This window comes from Lathamus discolor, chromosome 6 (genome assembly GCF_037157495.1).
Source record: "Lathamus discolor isolate bLatDis1 chromosome 6, bLatDis1.hap1, whole genome shotgun sequence".
Classification (NCBI taxonomy): domain Eukaryota; kingdom Metazoa; phylum Chordata; class Aves; order Psittaciformes; family Psittacidae; genus Lathamus; species Lathamus discolor.
The window spans coordinates 63,315,796-63,337,933 of record NC_088889.1 but is presented as its reverse complement, the minus strand read 5'-3'; the positions used below and the strand labels follow the sequence as shown (position 1 = coordinate 63,337,933).

General features: G+C 39.7%; 1 protein-coding gene across 2 annotated transcripts in view; it reads right to left on the bottom strand.

Annotated features, from left to right (window-relative positions):
- WT1 (WT1 transcription factor) overlaps nucleotides 1-22,138 on the bottom strand; it is an 84,521-nt gene that overhangs the window by 49,126 nt on the left and 13,257 nt on the right. Inside the window, exon 1 of one of the 2 annotated variants that reach the window (XM_065683247.1) lies at nucleotides 12,079-12,129. The exons of the other annotated variant lie outside the window; for it this stretch is intronic. Coding sequence (XP_065539319.1) covers nucleotides 12,079-12,097 — 19 coding nt within the window. The 5' untranslated portion in view covers nucleotides 12,098-12,129. Of the gene's footprint in view, nucleotides 1-12,078; nucleotides 12,130-22,138 lie in introns of those variants that run through there. 2 annotated transcript variants of the gene reach the window in all.

Genomic DNA, 22,138 nt, shown 5'->3' with positions numbered 1-22,138 from the left:
GATATATGATGATAGCTTTATTGCCCTCAGTATTTATCTTTTTTATTACTGTTATTTCTGTATAAAAGTGTAGTAACAGTAATTAGCTGCTTGGTCAGAAAAGAAATCCTCATCACTTTGAGTCTCTGAAAACACCAAGATAACCTGCAACACACTACAAATTGCTGTTCATAATTGTAGAATGAGTTCGGAAAAGGAAGATGAAATTGAGAGAAACTGGGTCCAGTGAATAAACTATTTAGGAATTTAAGAGTAATCTTTTCTTCATGAGGATGGACAATCAATTAATGTTGATGGTTGCTCTGCTCATAAAGAGGAAAACTAAATACCTTTATCATTAAATATAACATGGCAATACATGCCAGAAGACTCCATCCTGATATTTATTTTTTGCTATTAACAAAAGAGCCCAAACAGAAGCATGTCTGTTCAAGGAAATGATAAACTAGGACTAGTCATTTCAGAAATACTTAAGGTGTACTTAGCCATTTCTTTACAATACTTTATCTTCTGAATTAACTAAAGCTACCTAACACCTGAAACCATGCTAAGGTGAGGAGAAAACCATGTTTGGACCTATACCATAACCCCTTAAGAAGTCAGCAAACTCTTAAAGATACCATGTATTTCTCCCACAAAGGCAACATTTGAGTGATGCATCAAATAAATACAGAGGAAAAGAAGAAGGATATCAAAGGAATAGCCTCATGATGCCAAAATTCTGTGAAGCCAACATAAGCCAGGCAAGACTAGCTGTGCCATGCTTTGCTTGCAAACTACAGAAAGAAATAAACCCAATGTTATTTTTTAAAAACAAATTATGCACAACCTGACAGAAAAGTACTAAAATGCTTAACGCATCATTTCATACACATATTCAGTTTAATCCAAGCAGCTAACAATTCTTGGAAAACAAAGCAAAAATATTTTATCTTGGTTCAAGCAAAGCATTTGAAGGCAGGTTCCCTTAGGAAACAAGGCTTGTGTGATTGCACTGCCAGTCCATCTCTCTCTTGAATAACTTCTCAACCTCAGACCTGTTTCAGTCAAATTCTGTACAGACATGACACTCCCAGCAGTGCTAAGTGTGCACAAAGTTCAAGAAACTGGCAGCTCAAGAGAAACAAAGGGATCTAAAGTAGTGCCCCCACTAAAGCACACCATGTGAGCTCAGCAGTAATTTGCAGTTTGGTTCCCTCTGGCCAATCTGACTCATCAGAGCAAACTATAACATGTGCTATCATTGCCCAGCTGTTATCTGGGGAGAAGTAAGGGAAGTGAGGGGAGTGGGAGTGGAGGGAATCACAGGGGACATGTGAGGAGCAAGAGCTGAGGTGGGGGGCAAAATGCTCAGAGGCACACATTCAAATGCAGGCAGCTAGGATTCATTAGTTCCACTGTCCCAGAACAACTTGTTTCTGTTTGTTTCAGTTCAGCCAAGAAACTAGTAAAAGGAGTTACTTAGCTCAGCGGATACTGGGCTTTCAAAATCTCTGTTTGCTGGCATTTCAGATGCTGCTTCCAACCATGGAGGCTTGTGCAGGTAGAAGATTTGATTGTTCTCAGCAAGACAAACTGAAGATTTACATTGGCAGAGGAAGAGAAAGATGCATAATAATAGTGATCTAGAGGTGCAACAAACATCAGGTTGCTTTAAGTACTTCAGAGAAGAGCTTGTATCCTCCCAAAGCGGACATTTTCTGCTTCTTTTCATCCGCACCACTGTCTCCTATAAACCAATCTTTTACTCTGTTTGGGAATAGTAGAATGTGTGATTAAGGACAGAGTTTACTAAATGTTGAATTAGTTGGGATTGATTTAACCATCTAGACTTGTGCTTAGGATAACATGTTGAACTTTGAAGTTGTTTGATGCTATTTTTTCTAAGCAGTATGTAAACTGATTCTCTTTTATTTCCTATTAAGAATCCCATAAAAAGTTGTCCCATGACATACACACAAGGAGGCCAAGGAGAAAAAAAAGCCCAGCTGACAGAACCCACCCCAGACAGATGTATTTGTAACATCAATTTCTTGCTCTGTCAAAAACTGACTACATGATATGAAACTGATAACCCAGATCACTCCAGAATACATAGTCTTACAAAAAAAGTTCGTTCTTCTCAGTCTCAGTTTTCAGTTTTTCCCATGTGACACCAACTCTGCTGTAATGGTACTCTCCATTCCTGAGAATCATTAAGCATGCAGTAACATCCAAAATCAGCTTCAGTTTTGCTCTAGGAAGGGCAGAGACAGCCATCAGCAAGGGGCCTGAAAAGGGCAGAAGTGGAATTATCACCAAAGGAGTGAGTTCTAGTCTATCAGATGAGCAGCTGTCACTTGAAATTTCAGTTCTTATTTCTAACAAAACCATCCTTAAAGGAGTGGTACAAACCCTCAGAAAGACTTTGCTGGTTCCAAATGCAGAGATCTAACTCTTCCATGATTTTCTCCAAAAACTAGCAGTAGTTGAGATTCCCAAAGCGCAAGTTCAATATCCATGGGAAGGAGAAGTTTGGACTGTTCTTCAATGTCTTGCTAGCTATGGGGTGGGACTAGTAGCACTTGGGGCTAAACCTTCTTGATAAAAGTTTCCCATCCTAGCGGCTGCGTCTCTCGAAACTGCCTGGAGGTACCTGCTTGTCCTGAAGACCTGGCAATGAGTTACCCATGTGGGCCTCTGGGGATTTCTTCTTCATTGCAATTGAGATGTGGGAGCAGAAAAGAACAAGCAAGACTGGTATGTGCCCAGGTATCACTCAGAATAAATGGCCAAAGCACACAGAGAGGAGAAGGGTATTGATTATTTAGTTCAGATTTAACATGTGGCACCATGAAAGAAAGAAAAGCAGCAGGATTTGCCCTCTGGGAAGTTTTAGTAGGTGATTTCATCATGTGGGTTGCAGCATTCTGCAGAGTTAAGAGGAAAGGTGAGGTGCAGGAGCCAGAAAGGACCACACAGACCCACTGGCAGAGCGACCTGGGTGCAGCCACATTACAATACAGCAAAACAGTCTTTGCTGAAGAGGCTGTTGTCTTCAGAGTTGTTTCAGGAGTGTGAAGGGATGCAAAGGTTTGGGAGGAAGTTAAAGATGGCTGTACTCACTCTCCTGCCATCATCTCCTGTTCTGGGTATGTCAGACATCTCTCTTCTCTGTTCTCTAGATGCTACTTCATGGCTTGTGTAAGTAAAAAAGTTAACAATAAGGTGCTCACGGCAGTGAGGAGCGAGCTTTCATACCAGAGAATCCACAGATGCTTTTTGGTAGTCTTTCCCATTGCTACCCTTTCATCTAGACAGTCACATTCACAGAGCTCCAACTTGTACCTATGAGAACTGTATGCCCTGGAAAGCCCAGACCATTTTCTGCTGGCTCCATTCATCTGGCATTTAAGTTCTTAGATTTCCTTAGATTTCCTGTTATCCAGACAAGGACTCTGACAGGGCTAAGCAACTCCACAGCAAGCAAATAAATCCAGAGTACATCAGTGTCTCGTGTATCAGTGTCTCATAATGCACCACTGACTTCCTACACTTTCAAAGCAGATCCAAGAAGAGAAACCAGCTACAAGAGTGCCCCATGTAAGCTAAAGAATCCCTAGCTTAGAAGGCAAGCAGGATTACATAGGCATGAACTTCAGCTGCAGAACTACCTATATTCAGTAGCACCCAGGGCTGCAGAAAAGGAAAACAGGGGATTACACGGCAGGTAAGCATGCATTTGAAGCATTACCTCATTTTTGATGAACAAGGCTTAATGAGTCATAACTCAGAATTGTTTAGAACTGAGGTACAATTAATGTTTACCTGTTCTTCAGCAGATGATAAGGAGGGGCCAATTTTTGCTGTGCTTCACAAAAGGAACGCTGCCACGGCTCTCTGCACAGTAACTGCAACCAGAAATGCCCAAGACCTAACCTGGTTTTGACACAACTCCTTCCATGAGTCTGCCACTGGACTTCATTACTCTGGGTTTCCTATTGATTAGGATGTGAGTGACAGTGCTGGGGCTAGTGTACAGTACAGCACAGCACAGGTCATCCTGCAGCTTTCTGGATAAGTGTGGTAGCATCAGGTAACTTCTTTAGAAATTAAGCTTTAATTGAACTTGAGTGACTAATATGTTCAAACCAGAAACTTTCCTGTGGGTTTTAAAAATTTAATTATATTCCACTCCCAAATTTTCCTAATGCTACTCATTGAAAATACACAGCTGCACTGGTGAAGCTGTCAGTGAAAGGAAGCTAGAGGTTTTGGCAGCTGCACAGAGGGGAAGAGGTGAGGCCCTGTACTCATGAGAAGGCATTGGAGACAATTTGGGTTTGGAGATCTCTGGAGTCTGATGACATTTCTGGCGATCTGAAGAAAACTCATTTCATCCCCACCCTTGTGTGTATAAGGCAGAGGTGATTCGGTTATAAGGCAGAGGTGATTCGGTTACAAGGCAGAGGGTCTTTGTCCCAGCACTTTTAGTGACATGTAATGTGACCATAGCCAAAACAGGGCTTGGTCCCTACCTCCATCTGTAAAACAGATGAGATGCACTTTCCAAGATTAACATCAAGATCTGGAGCAGTTCAGGAGGAGAGTTCTTACTTCTATGAAACAGATGTGTTTGAGCTCAAAAGTGCTTAAAGCATGTGCTGATGCTCCCAGCATGGATTGTAGCTCAGGAGCACTGCATACACAATTCTGAGGTAGGGGATCTTCTCAGGAAAGAACATGTTCATCATGCAAGCCACTCTGAAGGAGCTACACTGAGCAAAAGAGCAGCCTTCCTGGTATTTATTTTCCTTTGCATGCCACAGAAATACTTTTGCTCTCTTTGAAGCAAAGCTCACCTTTTTCTACATTTATACAGCCCCTGTGACCCGGGAGAGAGCCAGCAGTGTGGTACCAAGGCACTGCCACAGAACAAAACAGTAACAGAAATCATAATTCTTTTGGAAATTTATTTTCAACCTATATTTTAGACACTTAAAATGTAACAGAGAAGTAAAACCTGCAAGACATACCAATATCCTCTAAATAATCTCCTGGGATTGTGAAATACCATGAGGGGAAAAGAGAAACAAAATCACCACTTTCAAAACAAGGCTGCCTGAATAAAATGGGACTTTCCTGTGCAAGAGATGCCATTTCACTACAGTGGACAAGAAGTGGTGTATATATAAAGTATTAAACAGCATTAATTCTTACTGCTGTTGTTTGAGCTGCCTACATTATGCATCAGAGAAATATCTCTTTCCCAGCCATACAGCAAGACAATTGTGGTACAGAAAAGACAGCTTTCAAAGCACAACTGTACAGGAAGAGGTTCCATACCAAAGTCACATAGCATTACACTGTCACTGACGTTACTATCAGCCTTGCAGAGCATTGCAGTTGATATGACTATTTTATTCCTGAACTATCCTCAGGAACATATGTGAGCTATGGATATTTATAAAGTTTCCCCTATTCAGAGCTTTTCTCCAACCACTTCCTGGGGGGGGCATATTCTGCAGTTCACATTGCAGCGTGCAATCATACAGGTACTACAAGAATTGAATAATCCAAATAAAATAATGAGACAAAATAAAGACACATTATTGAGGGGAAGAGATTCACGGCATCTCCAAGATATAGCAATGGCTAACCCAGGGAACAGCTTTCACCAAGAAGTGGTTATGGTAGCAGGGAGGAGTTGTCTCCATAGACTCTCCATAAGGAGGAAAAAGTTCCACATTTCACAAACCTGAGCTAACAACTGCTCAGAAGCACAGGAATGACAATGTACCTCTCACAGCAGAGGGTCCAGCTAGGAAAAGTATCTTCTCTAAAATCTTGCCACTCCTCCTCAAAGCTTCTGCAGTAATGACGTTATTATCGTCAGTTTTGAAGCACTGTGCCTTACGCACATTGTGCAGGTGTAGATGAACTGGTGATATCTAAGGTGCTGTTAACCGGGACCTGCTGTTTCAGTGAATATGAGAGAAAAACTGTGCATGTGCTCTGACTGACACTGTGAAATCCCCCTCTTTCCTGCTGTGCAGAACTGGCCCCTCAAGCTCTCCTTGATGTGGTAATGTAATAGCAGACTGAAACGTGCAGCTTTCAGCAGCATACATAAATGAGAGAAACAAAACAGGTTTATCAAAGAAAAAAAGTTACTCTGACCCATCCTTGGAGCCAAATCAAAGATTATCTAATAGCAGCAGCAGGTCTCCAAGAAGAAAACAAAGCCAAACTAGTTTAAAATAGATCCAAACAAGAATACATGGGGGGTTTTCTGTTCTGGTCATTGCCAGTCAGATTATGATTGGTTACAAATGTTAAGGGTTCTTGAGTTGCTCTAGTCCTTAATCCATCAAACTGGTCATCACTAGGTGCCAAGCAATGACCTCAGTCAAAAGCTATAAATTACTGCTCAGTTACAGAACCAAGCTTGCAAGCTCCCTTAAGAACCACTCCTCTCAGCACTTGTGAAGGGGAAAGACAGCTTTCCTAGGGTTTTGGATTAGCTGATTTAATGGAGGAAGACAAAAAAGTTCTCAAATCCAAGTACCAACTGTTGCATTAGCAGAAGCTGGCACAAAACATATGAATAAAAAATAAAATAAAAAAAAAAAAAAAAAGCCAGACACTGTACTTTGCATGTGGGTTAACAGCTGAAAGATCTGCTTATGGTGTGGTCCCAGTAAAAGAGTCAAAGCAGTATAAGAAGTTAAAGCTATTCCTCTTGTTGCTAATCCTCTTTAGGTTCACAAGTCAACTCTCAGTTACTACACTTAGTAAAGAATGCCTAATCCATGTACTGTTTACCAACAAATAGCATTGCAAATTCCCAGAAAGTTCATATTCTCTTCAGAAGAGGAATCACTTCCTACAGTCTATTTGACACAGCACCAAAGATGCTGAAGCTTTTTAAGTATGAAAGTTAATGCATCTTTAATAATGTAAATAAAGCAGGTGTCCACCTACAGAGCATTTTCAGTAAGAACTGAATAATAAAAGGGACCTTAAAGAATCCTGGTGGTGTAAGGATTTTGAGGAGCTAAGAAAATGCAACGGGAGGAGGCAGAAAGGAACATTTAAACCAACAGAGAATAAGTGTGGTCACATTTTTCAAAACTGAGCACTTTACAGCAAACTGTTTTCTGTGGTAGGACATCTTTAATTAAGCCTTCCACCGTCTCTCTCTCTTCTAGTAACTGTTAGCTTGGGTTTTCAAATTTTTTAATATATATATTTATGGAATACATATAAATGACACTAAGTAACAGAATTACAAATTACAGTAAACACACACATTGAAGTGCTGTACAGTTAAATACAAATATCTCCAAGGCAGTTTGGAGCTGAAGACTGTGTTTGCAGTAATAATAACCTACAAAAAGACTAATTCTCACAAGCTTTCTGCACATCCCAGATTAGAATGCATCAACTACAGAAGAGGCCAATCAGATTATTCATTCAAACATAAATACGGGGGTCAGTCCTTATGGGAACGGACTGTATTTTGGCAATGAAATCTTACTTCTCACAGTCCAAAGTATTATCTTAAATGATAACTCATCAGAATGAAAGGCACTGGCAAAGTAAGTGTGCATGTGGGGGATGTTGGAGTTTGCTTACAACTTTATTTTTAAATGCTTTTGGCAGTTAACTCCTTCATTTTAAAAATTCCATTATATTTAGGTGAAATTGCCTTCTATGCTGAAAGGACTTCAAGCAATGAGGGGAGATTTACTCCTTTCTGTTTCAGTTTCAGAAGCTCCTAGGGAACGAAACCCTGCACGGTGGGGATAAGGTGACTTGCCTTTCATGTCAGGATGCTCTGTCTCACAAACCATGGTAGGGCAGAATCAGCTCCCTCAGACTGCAAGACCCTTGCTCCAGTACTGCCACTGGGTCAGATCTAGTCATAAAGTAACCCAACCCTCCAAGGTTTACGATGGAACTTTTTCAGCAACGTATTGGACATCCACTGGCTGTAGAAAGCCTGGGTTTTGACCCAAGGGGCTCACGACACAAGGCCATCCAAAATATACAGCTGCCAATGCAACGTGGTGTCTTTTGTGGCAGAGAAGATAAAAACAGCAAAGAAACAACAGCTCTGTTCTTGTAATGAAAGCCTGGCAGTTTTCCAGTAGAGACTTAGGTACTTTTTGTACTTTGGGGGAAAAAAGTGGTGGGATGTGATCCAACACTGGTCATACAAACCTGAGAAATATGGAATAAGAGGCAGAGCTGAAGCAGCCAAAGTGGTACCACCAGCTGCAGCCACATTAATTAACATTCTGTGGTATGTAGCTGTAAGAATGAACCTGATACTTGCTGAACACAAGCAGATAACTTTTACAGAGCAGCTATGCTTTTCTTACTGAGGTATATTTATCCAAGAAGTACCTTGCACATTTCCCTCCATCTCACAGGGCAGTAAATTAGTTCTAATTGCAAAGGTATGTAGTAAAGGCTGTGCTAGCCTTCTGCAACATTTGAAGATTTATTTTACAGTTTTAGGTTTTCTCTGGATGGCTAAAATTAGGGAGAGAGAAACATGAGATAAAATGCAGATTTTATAGGCCTATTAAATTACCTTCCTTCAGATAAGTAAGTGTTTCTCTGCAACTTAAACAATGTAACCAAAAACTACAGCTCCCTGGATGACAGTGCAGTGCACTAGAATATAGATTTCTTCCTTTGTTTGCAGCTCTTTTAATTTGGAAAGAAAGACAATTTTATCTGCTTAAAGGGGAAAAATATGACAGCTACAATAAACTATCTTAACATACCCAAGCTCTAGTTTTATGAATCATTTTGAAAAAAGTACTGATACAGAGCAAAATTCTGTAGTACCGTTGACCACACTGCCATGTGCAAACAGTAGCAACAGCCTGCACACGAGCTAGGAGAGTCACTGGGTACAATCCTAAAGTGAAAAGAGCCCCAGGATTTGGGATGCTTATTCTGTGCCAGGTATCATCATCTGGATGTAGTCTTTAGTCACTGTGTGGCATTCAGTCATGCTCTAAATCCTCTTCTGCAAATATTAATTTTCTTTGTCCCTGCTGTAGCCTGCTGATCCCCTGTTCCTGCTACAAGTGAACCCCCACACTAATATCAATCAGGGAACATCAGCTACCCACATCTGCTAATCACTGCTTCCAGTGCCAGACTGTTCTGGTAGTTGACAATCAGCCTAAGGATTTAATCTTGAATCAAGGCTATTTGCTGGTCCAAGAAACCAATGTTTATATCAGACTGAGCAGAATACAACTGTGCAGATGGTGAACACTTCACTTCATGTGGATTTCATTTAGCAATGAGCTACCTGTTTCTGTTGAGAGATTTCATGTACAGAGGAAATAATGTTTTCTTGTTTCTCAGTAGCTGTCAGAAAGGAACTGTATCCTCTGACCAAAACTGAGCACCTCCATGCATGACAATAAACATGTAGTCTTGCAAAGGAAATAAACAGAAAACAGTCACCTAACTCAAGGCCAAACAAAAGAAATGACAGGAGAAGCTTTTTGGACTGTCTGGTTCTTCTGAGAATGCAGCTGTGCATTCCAGCGGGCAGCAAGAATGTGGGTTTTTCCATTTATGCTGATCACAAGCTTTACTACATTCTCGGCAGAAGCACTAACACCCCCCCCCCCCCAACCCCTCACCCTCCATATATGGCTCAACTAGATTCTGTTTGACAAAGTAACACTACTGTGTATGAAAGAACGGAATTAAACAAAGTTTAAAAGTCTTCTAATGATAGCCAGCATCACAGGACAGAAAAATAAACCTCTTAGGAACACACACTTCTTTTTCTGCCCGTACAAGTGTGAATTTACTGGACACAACTGATATGTCAGGATCTCTTCAACTCCTACCACATTCAGGTGTAACAGAATCTGATAATTCTGTCACGTGATAGAAATTATCTAATTCTTTATGCCAATTTAATATGAGCAGTAAGGATCAGTCACAAAGCCTCCCCAAATCCTTCTGTTACTGTATGTTTTTCTGTCTCTCCAAAGAGTCACAAAGAGTTGGCTCTTCTAGTGTTCCCACCTTTGGCTGAAATCTGCTTGTGCTGATGCCCATGTGAACAAAGGCATGTCAGGGAGCTCCTGAGGAGAACCCCACTGAGCTGCTATCCACTGTGATTGTTGGAGACACAACTAATCCTGGAGCTAATAACTAAACTAGTGCAAAAGGTTCTTGAAACTCATTATTACTGCCAAACAGCACAGAGCTTAAATAGCATCTCTATTTTCCTCAAGTATGCTGCATTAAAACCAGATCCTCCTGTTATCTTCTGAGACAGCATTGCACAAAAAGAAGCTAAAAAACCAAAAGAACTTTTGTTGTTGTCAGCTTGTAATGACATGACAAAAACGACCAGTGAGACAAGAAGATTCACAAGACAACGTGCTGTTATCCCTTCCTCTAGCTGACCTTCAAAATGCATGGTTTGTCGATTTCGAAAGCAAGTTGATCATTATGAAAATGCCCAATCCACTACCTCTCTCTGATGGCATGCAGTACAAGTGTGGCCAGCTTCATGCCTCCGCCATATTTTCTAAACGATGTTCAAATGAGGAAACAGGCAGAAACTGCAATAAATGTCTTGACAAGACAGTCACTGATACTTGCTGAAACCTCTACCTCCCCTCAGAGAAAGTCCCTACCTGGTGCACCAGCAGATGGCTCCTAACTCTCTTTAGGACAATACAGTTTAAAGTTAGAGCTCTGTCACCTCTCAAAGAAAAAGGCGTTTCACATTTTTAAATGTCTACAAAAGTCTCTTGGGACTTCGTCCCCTTTCAAGGGGACCTGGGAAAAGCAGTAGAAGAACTAACAGAAAAAAAACCCACCAAAAAACAAGAACAAAGAAAGAATAGGACATAAAAATAAAATTTATTGCCTCCAAATCTGTCTATTCTTTTTTACTTTTCAATAATGGTTACATTCTATTCTGCAGTTAAGCATCAGAAAAAAACCCACATATAAACTATTTTTATTGCATACAGCAAAAATTTATCTAAGTATTTCAGCTTAGATACGCAAGAATCCACTTAAATTTTAGAACCGGAGTAAGGCAACAAAGACAGTCAGCTTTATTCCATGCACAGCAATTACTCCAGCTGTCAGCACAAGTCACTTTTACTGCTAAAGCAAAAGTGTGAAGCATCAAGCAGATCCTGCAAAAACAACACAAGTTTATTTTAAAAGACCACGCTTTCTGTTCTGTAGTCCCTCACCACTGTCACGCAAGGAATAGCAAATTTCCAAGCAGAATTAAAGGGCACGGAAATGCCATGCACTCATGGAAGCAATCTATTAGCACTGAGGAGAATCGAAGTTAGCACCGAGTCTCAAAAATGAGAGCAGATCTTCCACAGCTCTCCCACCCTTTGCTGTGCAGAGGGAAATCCTGCTGCTGGCGTAGGCAACATGAGTTCTGATATTGACTTCAGTGGAAGCCAGAACCATACCCACTTTTTATTACCTAAGCCCACTAGCCCAAAATGTAGCCCTTTGTGATTAGTTTTCACCAATAAAGAGGGGTGTTCAGCACTTGCTGTATTGCACTGAGTTTTTCAACTAATTACTGGTTATGCCAGATACTATTCAGACTGTGATTTCTCTGTCATGCAGGTATACATATTGCTGGAAATGTCACACTTTGGATAATTCATCAGCATAAAAATGGCAACACTAATTAAATCCCAACAACTCCAGAAGTCTCATTTTCTTTAAAACAAAACACAAAGATAAAATCTAAAAATCAAAGTTTAAAGTGGATGCAAAAGATGTTACAAAAAAAAAAAAAATCTCTTCAGGTTTACCATATATTTCTACTGCTTCTCTTGGCTTCCTCAGCCTTTACACCTGAATAAATCCTATAGCAACAACATCATATTTGTCTGAGCAGTTTAGTTAGTACTTGCTGCAAAAATGCCAGTTGTGTGTCATATAAGCACAACAGATTATAAAAAAAAAAACAAACAAAACAAAACACAAACAAACCAAATCAAACATCTAAGTAAATTACATGTCTGCCAAACTCAGGATGAATAGTTATAGCTCGCCTACCGTAGAAGCCGTTGTACATGAAGTAGGGTAATGTATAAACAAAGTGCTTTATCTCGGGTATGACTGGAAGCTCCGAGATTGTAACGTCCCTTAAGATAACATTCCAAACCCATCCTTTAAACTTTTCAGCCAAGAATTTGTTTTTATAATTTTTTTGCTCTTGGCAAAAGGAAATCTACTTGAGGCTGTTTTCCCTCTCATCCAGTGCCGCTACCACTCCTCCATTTTTTGCGAAAGAAAAAATACAAGTGTTTTGAAAACCAAAACTACACGTAACTGGATATAGCTGCTCTTTGTTGCTGTTTCTTTATCATACTTACCACAAGGTATCATAAGCCAGCTCATTAAAACCACAAATAATAAGGCAATTTTATCTACAACTGAATCTTACCCTGCAGTTCCCACTCAGGTCTTCCAGATGCTGCAGGCTGATCTGAGAAGCCAACACCTGCACAGAAAGGCTGGTTCCTACCTTAGGATGACAGATACAGCTGAGACCCTCTCTGCACAGACCAGCAGGCTGGTAGTACCAGCATAACTCTGTGGCTGCAATACCTCTTGAAATTACAGTACTTGCCCAGATGAGTAACAGATTTAACTTACTTTTCCACTCTGGACTGTGGGCTGTTTTACCACCAGATCAGTACTTGATGCAGCTTTAAGAATCCTAAGGACTTATATCACTACTGTCTCCCCAGACTGTCTATAGGCCACTAGGAACACCTCTAGCTCCCAACAGACCCCCTCACTTCCAATATGCACTATGTGATGAGGTCACTTACTGAGCGTGACCATTAATAAAAGCACAGAAGGGAGATTTTGGGGAGTGCCCGCTTCCTACTTTATCAGCTGTGGGGATTTTCTAATCACTTTATACTGCTGTAGCACTCTACTAAGATTCATCTCAGTTTCTTAGGGGAAGAAAAAGCTGCTTCAGGGTAAATAAAAAGCTAATGCTCAGCAGTTTTGAAATAATAATAGCAATAAACATCACTCTTCATTGTACTTTGTAAAAAGAAGATGTTGCAATGATTTCCCCTTCTTTTTCTCTAATAGCCACACCTACATATGACACTAAAGTAAATACTATATATCACTACAAAGGTTAAGTCCTCATTTTGCTTTGTTAAGCAACACCAGAGTAAGGCTACATCACTGTAAAAAAACCCTTTTTTGTTTAATTTTGCCTCAGTTTAAGCCCTCACAGTTCACAAAACTGAACCTCTTTTAGAGAGATTCAGATACAGGCTGTACAGAAATGTTCTTTAAAAAAGCAAACAGATAACTGAATGATACTAAAGTTTTGCAGCAAATCTGAGCTGTGGGGAGATAAGCACAGAGACTGTGTGCAAGCATGTGTGAATGTTTGTGCAAGCCTCATAGTGTTGCTTGTAGTCTCTTGATTGATGAAGCCTGGTTTGTGCTCCGCCGAGAGTCAGCATTTGTGTTTTCAGAAAGATTTGCTGTATTTTGTTTCCTGTCTTTGGGATACTCAGGGGTAAAAAGCCTTTAGTGCAGTAGGAACAATTCTTTTTTCATCTTCATCCCTGAAAACTGTTTGGAATTTTAGGAGAACAACAAAGGCCTTCCTTAAATAAAAAAATCCCCCTCAAACAAGGAAAAGGAAAGGAACCTATTATCCACCTGAATCTGAGAGGTAAATGGAATTTTTCCTTTATTCCCCCAACAAATGAAAGCCCAAACAAAGGGAGAACTTGTCACACAGTACTTACTCTAAGAGACTCTGAGGCAGCTAGGAGAAACAGAGACAAGACATGACCGGTTGGATTCCTCTCCTAATACAGTTAGCTCAGGGAAGTGTTCAAACGCACAGTCTTTACTGAGTCTTCCACCACCAGATTTACAGCTTAAGCAGATGCTGCTTTTAGAGGCTGTGCCTACTATGTTCATGCTGCCATCCTGGTGTAAGCATACTTTAAATGTTCCCTTCCCCTGCCAAAAGACTGAATTCTGATCTCTTGCTCAGTTTCTGAATTCTAAGGCTTTTCTCTGGGTTTAAGTAATTTCACCTGGTATCAGCAGTGATATCAGGAACTTCGGAATTTAAGCACTTTCAATTCAAAACTTTGAATCTGTTTAAAAGCAGTTAACTAAATTAGGATGTGCTTGTTAAATTTTACACTCCAAAATCATGATCAATCCCTACCTCAGAAGAACCATCTAAGCTGGGATTTCCATGGCAAAAATCATATAAGCATTTTTGTGAAAATATGGAAAGTTAATGCTTACAAAACAATGATTATTGATGGCATCTGCATAATGTGTATCCTACTAGAAAATCTGGATTTAAAAATATTAAGGAAAAAAGAACTATACATATATATTGATATGTGTATACCAGTGAACAAAGACTGATGTGTGCAAATAACAACAGGCTCCAAGGCAAAGGACTAAAATCAAAGAATGAAATGTTTTTCTCCCGTAACTAGTAATTGGCACAGCCAAGGTCAGATAATAAATAAATAAATATATTAGTCTTTTTCTGCTGTTTCCCCCTTTGTTCTTTGACCAGTATTTGCTAAAAACTCACATTTGCTCAGCACACAAGTGTTTGGTCTACAGCTCAGTGCTAAAAAGGCAGACACACAGAGTTCTGTACCATTCACACAGCACCCTGGGCCAATGAGGGCTTTATGCTTTAGACATTAATAAATGGGTTTTTAAAAACAAATACACTTGTCTCTTTATTTTGGAAGGCTGAGTTACTGATCTTGCTTTGGGTAAGGTTCCACTGCATGTTCAACCATAAAATGGTACTACAGGTTTATTGGGCAGGTGAATAAAGTAACAGTTAAAAAATAACTAATTAATCTGAGGAAATGTCTACTGAGTGTCTGCTTTTGTATACAGAACACTCCAACTCACATCCCAGTAATATTCTGGTCTCCACAGAATCATGGTTGAGGTTGGAAGGGACATCTGGAGGTCATCTAGCCCACCCCCCCTCCTTAAGCAGGTTGATCTACGGTTGGTTAGCCAGGGCTGACCATCTCCTTAAATTCAGGCTGACACAACTTTAAAGCAACTATGGCCCCTCAAGAGAGATTTTTCTTTTGGTTTTTGTTTTCTTATTTTTTTAATTATTAATCTCGGAATTCCCAGAAATGTGGGAATTATCGAAAGATGGTCTTTATGTTGATTGCTTTGTATTTGCTTTGTACAGCTTTTTGGCAGTACTGAGCAGCCAGGCATATCAGCAGAACTTTTGTTTCTGTCAGTGATCTCTGTCAGATTTTCCTTCTGGGTTGTGTCAGAATTTGGATTATTTGTTTGCCACCAAATACTATTTCACACTTGTATCATACATACAAGGAGAGAAGAGTTAAAAATAGATGCAGACAGATCTAAAAGGATTTCTAACTTGGACATGTTTTCAAAGTTGCAGATTTTAACAACTTTTGACTTCAACCTGCTACTTAAAAATCTCTGAAATGCAGAGTACATATCCTCATTGGCTAAAGGTTTCAAATATTGTGTGAAACATTAAAAAATCAGTATGTTTATGCAAACTGTTTCTCACTGGCTGTAATTCGATCTCTTGCATCCATTATTTAACCAACATATGTTAGAACAGCTTCTTTACTACCTCCTCAACATTTCTGCAGGAGAATATAAAACTTTTTGAAGCCAAGGTGTACAGGGTCAACTTAATCTTGCAAATAATCTTTGCAGTGCAGAAGAGATTCTCTAGCACCTTTATCTCTTGAGCTTAAAAGAGTTATCAAAGTTAAAAGGCAGGATTACATTTATCAGACCAGTATTTCAGTTTTAGGAGATGGACTATTGATCAACACAGAGAGAAACCTGATCTGAGTAAGTACCACATGAAAGATTTCCAGTCCAAGCAATAATAAACCAAAGAGTTATTTCAGTGAAAAGGTTCTTTTGAACATTTAAGTACACTGTCCATTGAATAGATACTATCCATAAGCTACAAGCAAATGGTGATTTTTAAGAAATGTGTTCAATTTTCTCTTTCCACAACAGGAAGGGATCAGAATTTATTTTAGTTACTGTGATAACACATTAGCAAACTAGCCATCTCGAATACATTCTTCAGGGCTTGGAGAAGGATTTGAAATAAAACTGAACAGAAAGATTCAGACAAGAACAAGTACTGACTTGGATCCAAGTCAAAGTAATCTCTAAGGGACAAATCATTTGTATACATGTATAATTTAGTTCTTTTGATACTACATTTGTTTGCTGTTTTACTTGTGCAATACTTACCTGTTTATTTTGACTATTCAATGGTTTTACCCTCCAAGCTTAGCACTGTTTGTATACAATTGGAAGTGGTGTAAGAATGTGCATCCTGATGCCATTGTTTGTGCTAATATCAACCAATTCACACTTGTGCAAGAGGGATGCTAATCCATTTTAGGCTTTTAAAATGCAGGGAAGAGGTGTGCCCCAGCCCCGTTACCAGTGCCCTGCCAGCACAAAACCTAGCACAGCGATAGATCAAGTGCAGTAAATATTCAGAAACCAGCTTCATACAGCTCTCTGACGAAAGTGTCCATTCCTCACTGAGAACCACCTGTCCTGTATTCTCTTACAGATGTCCTTGGAAGGATGTGTGAAGAGGGGGAAAGGAGCACAGCAGGTTTGCAAAGCAAACACAGGCACAGGGAAACAATTGAAGCTGAAGTGACATTTCTACCCACAATTGGTGACAGGCACCAATGCTCAGGAGATGGAAGCCCACAAAAGCACTTATGTAGTAGCTGCTTCTTGGGAATCTTGAAAGCTCTGGGGACTGAGTCTTTCACCTCCTTGGTGGATTCACAGGTTCTGTGTATCACCAAAACTGCTAAACTATTACCCTCCTGGTCTGAAGAAAACACATCAGTTAATAGGTAACAGGACCTGGGCAGCTGCTTTTCCTTTTCACCCCGTGTATACAATTTTTACTTTGGAAGTTGGAATATTCTTGTCTTCTGGGACTCAGAGAAGATCATAACTACACACCCAGTGGGAACTGTTCAGGTTGTCACTTTGTTAGGGTCTTCTAAAGTAAAAGATTTTTTGATGGAAAGTATCTGTTTGAAATTAATAGATTGAAAGCAACCAGAGGAAGTGCCAGTTATAAGAAACTGTAACAGGGTACTTAATTAAAAAGATTTTCAAATCAGTCTGACCATGTTCTGAACTCACTTGAAGAGTATAGTATTGCAGGGAAAGGATTCTGTATCCTTACAGCAAGTGCTGACTGTGTTTATGCCATTTTGAAAATCTCTCCACTGATAAACAGCTCCACTTTCCTTTTAAGTTGCGTTTACTTATGTCTCTGTGGAACTGGCCCAATATTTCTGAAGTATATTTTAAGTTATTTTTGTTATTATTTCACAGGAATTTTCTTTCAGGGTACGTCTTTGTTTCCACAGAAATAGCACTGATTGCTGGTGTAGCCCAAGAGTTTTCTAGGGAGACTAAAGGGAGTTTCTTATCTGCTGTGCCACGTTCCTGCGTCTTTGCTGGGGCTACTGGACAGAGGATGCTGCAGGTCAAATATCTTTCTAAATTAAGCTCAAAATATGTCTGGTTTAGGTAGTATTGATTAGTAAATGTTAACATGAATAACTCATCTGCAGTGATCACATATGGCTGCTTCTGATGTACCCTCTACTGTTTGTAAATAAATTCTGGAAGGCTGTCTAAACAGTTTATAGTCTGGAGCTGTGAAAGTGTTGAGGAAAACACTTCAAAATGTGCTTTAAGAGAATCTACATCCTTTAGTCTTAGCCCAAATACACTGGTCTCTGTGCATGCATGCGCGCAATACACTGCATTCCCAAACATCAAATTTGAGCCTTAACCATGCAATCCTTTGAATAACACTAACAGAAGTTGATCTTTTGAAGCTAACCCAGTTCAGTCCTGAATGGATAAGTATCATCTATCTAAAAATAATTTGGATTTTAAAATATGTTGGAGGCATATGTATTAACTGCTTCCTGGTTTTCAATCAAAAGACAATTTCTCAAGATGTTTGAGGAATCCTCTAAAGGAATAGGCCAAATCCTTACACATAATGTAATCACCGCTGTGAGTAATTCAGAAACACCCCAGACATCATCTTGTAAACTTAGGAGTTGCCACATTAGAAAAAATCTTGCATCCAAAAAATAATTTTGTGTAATGCAAAACTCTGCCACCTGAAATACCAAATCCTTCTCTTTAGATACTGCTTTATGTCATTGTCACCAGCACCACATATGAAGATATGGCTTACACTTGCAGTTCTAACTTATAAGAATTATTCTTAGATCTGTGAGTCCTCCTATTGGCTTCTTTATTAAGGCAAATCATAAGAGAAGGTCCCTTTAAGATAAAACCATGACTCTGAACATAACACTACCATTCCAACTTTATGGCCCATGATAAACAACTTTTCCCAAGGCAGTACTTGCCATTTGTAGATCAACCACTACAGATTAAAATAACCTTCCTGATAATAATTCATCACAGTTCAAACTGTAGACTGTACCTTTCCTTTGCACAGGAAGTGTGCTCATTTTTAATCTAACCAAATTCATAGGGAGGGATAGAAAAGTTTGCATCTTTTTTACTTCTTTTTTTTAATCTGCAGTAAACTAAACATAGATGTCTCCAAAAGCATGAGGCTGATGATGAGAAATCACAGTTTTCGTATTTAGAGAAATCTAAATATAACTAGAGGCATCCTTTTTCCGAAAGAGCTTGTAGATTTACAGCTTTGAAATCATGTACTTTGACTTGGGTTTCCCTCTCTCCCACCCTGCACCCTGACAAAACTTCCCTGCCTCCTGTGGTTGATAATCCCAGTTGGCTGCAATGACACCTACAGGATGTCAGAATTGATGAACTGCAGACCCTGCTGCTGCTGAGTTTAGGTCCCATCACTGCCAATGTAACGTCCTCTCTCAGGCAGATCTCTCACCCACTGCAACTGTCTTCCTGACTATCTGGATCTCAGTTACCCCTATGAAGCAATTTCCTGCCTCTTTCACGCTCATTTCTCAACTCCCAGGTAACAAATTTGCAACCCGATTACAACTGGGTTAGTTTAGCCCAGACTCTGTTAAGGCAGTTGCATAATCTGAGCTCCTCCGCTGCAGCTGTTGTTGTACGAAAGTTATTTATAAACTGTAGACAAAATCCTTAGCTATTTACAAAAGCTACTACTCAAAACAGCAAGATATAGTGCATCATACCACTGGTATTGTTTTCCCTAGGACCTTTCTGTTTGTTCAGTCCTCACTGTGAGAAACCCACAGCTGCATTTTGGATTTGACTGGGAAAGAATTTTAAACTTTCATGCTCAGATCACAAATTTAACATTGAAAAATTATTGGCATGATTAATTTAATTAATAAATATTTTATCTTCTTACAGTGGAAACTGACTCCATGACTAGCAGCATCAGGAGTTTTTGAAATAGACTTGGGGGAAAGGCTTGAATTGCAGTACAATCAATCACCTCTGCTTGCCCATTTGGTATCATATAATCAGAAAAAGGAGGAAACAGAAAGTTTCCAGAATACAGGATTTGAAAGACTATTACTATTAGCCAACCTTCTCCACTGTTGCAAGCAGACACAGGCAAATTAGGTGAAATTAATTTAGCAGTGGGATTGAGATTAATCTAATATTTGCTTAATTACATCTGTTCTTACAGATATTGCACGAGGGAAGAAGGCAGGACTCAGTGTGGTATCACGGAGGACACATGGAGGAACAATGGAATTCCAGGCTCAAAACAGAACTTTTTGGAATTAGCTAAAGTCACTAGAGTTGGAAAGACCATATGTGCCATATGTGGTGGTCAGGGACTCCTTGGCTGCGGAAACAGAAGAAAACATTCACATAAATCTGAACCTCTCTTGTGAATTCTTCCTTTCAATGATACAATAAATGAACATGGATCCAAATTAGAAATACATTAGCCAAGTTTATTAAGAGCTTAATTCTCCAGTAAAAGACAGAAAATCTTGGATGAACTTCTCTGCAAGTCCAGTTCTAGCATTCAGCAGAGGAAATAAAAACTAATGAAACACTAAGTTAGAATCACTCACCCACCAGCTGAGTAAAATATTCCTTTTTAAAGTTCCTGGAAAAAGAAACACAGAAAAAGAAAGGTACCCTGACAAGAAAAGGTATGCTCTGACCATGAATGTAAACTGTGAAGCCTGCCTAGAATCAAGTGAGATTCTTAACATCTAAAAGAAGAGGAATTCAGCAGTTTCATTGAGATATATATAAATAATAGACACTTGTTGTAGGCTACACGAGCATGATGTCCTGTGACAGCCAAGAAAAACAGAAAAAAAACCCTTTTCTCAGCCAAGAAAAGAAGCTGGAGCTCCAACCATTTACATTCTGTGAAAGAAAACCATCCAGAATACTGGCAATTGATATTTTCAAAAAGGTTTAACACAGAAATAAGGATATACACACTACACACGTCCTTATCAGTAGCATGTTACAAAGGTATTTCAACAATCTCCACATCACTTCAAGCATGATAAAACACTGACATTGAGGGACCTCTCTCTCACATTTCAAACCCATCTGCCATTCAGAGTACTTGAGAATATTCGTAGAGTTCCTCTCATATTGTTTATCAAAGAGCTTTTCAACACTAAACTCCAGAAAGGTAGCCCCAGCCTGTGGCAGACCCAAAACCTCAGAAGAACAGTGCAAACTAAACAAACCACAGCCAGACAGAGAAAAGGTATGCATGAGGGGAAGACTAGTTTTCTAACTGAATTCCTTGGCATTTTAATCAAATCCTGTGTATAAATTAGCAAAATCAAGATGACACCTCTGTAAATAAGCTCTTCGAAAAGCATTAGAGATACACGAACAAATAATGATGAATCAACTCTTTTTTTTTTTTTTGGTCCAAAATCAACACAGAACAACTAACAAACCTGAGTGCTTGAAGCAACAGGATGAGATGCTCCAGGATGCACCAGCCTCCTCATTTCTCTGTATTTCTGAAGATGTTATCCAAAGAAGTGATTTGGTCTGGTCACCTGCAAAAAGCCAACTACATGGACAGTACCTGAACAGCCTCAGCAGTACGGCAGCATGCAGAGCAACACTGCTGGTGGGTTACTTCTGCATCAGTACTCAGAGGCAGTTCTTCACAGCAGTAGACAATGTTTAGCCTTATCTTTAACCTTTCAAACGCTAAAGGACAGATTCCGTTCTCTCTTAACAACCCCATCAGGAGCTACCAATTTGTTTGTAACACTTGCACTCACCATGTCCTTTGAGGCATCTAGTTCGAGATCCCTCTTCAGCTTGACAAACACCTTGGACCCAAACCTGGTTTAAGAGACCAAAGGTGAATTGAGCTCCCTACTTACCTCCTTTTGAGCTAAGGCTTTCAGTCCCTGGCTCACAATGAGTGCCCTAGCTGTAAACCTTTTGCCAGTCAGAGAGGAGGACAGAAGCTTTATAACCTCCAGTGCTGGCTGTAAGAGACAGGACACTTCTGGAAGCAGAAGGAAACAGTTTCATTTCTCATGGGCTGCAAAACTCCTTGTCTTTTCTGAGGAAATCTTTCTATCTTTTTTGTCCTCAGTGAATTCCCTTAAAGCTGGCAGTCCTTAACATGATGCTTAATATGTATGTGTTGTACCAGGAGGCCTGGGGGCATTAGGCAGTAAAAGCAGTACTCAAGCAGTTGAAATTATCTCCATAAATACACTAGAAGCCAAGCAATCACTAGAAGCCATCACAAATAATATTTACTATAAACTCAGCAAAGCTGACACAAGTCAAGTGAAAACTGAAAATGAGATGGACACAATAGTCTTTAAGTTCTGTTTATACAAACCCATTGATTCAGAAAAGTCTCAAGAGGGCTCTCAAACAAGTGCAGCCTGGGATGTTACAGCCAGTCACATCACAATGAAAGAATGATCTTGATTTGGTATCACAAAGTGGCAGTGCCTTGATTCAGAGTCACCAGTCACTGGACAAGTGAAGGTTCTCTTTTTTCCTGGAAAAAATGTCTTCCTGGGGTATAGATTTGAAGTAGGCTTTG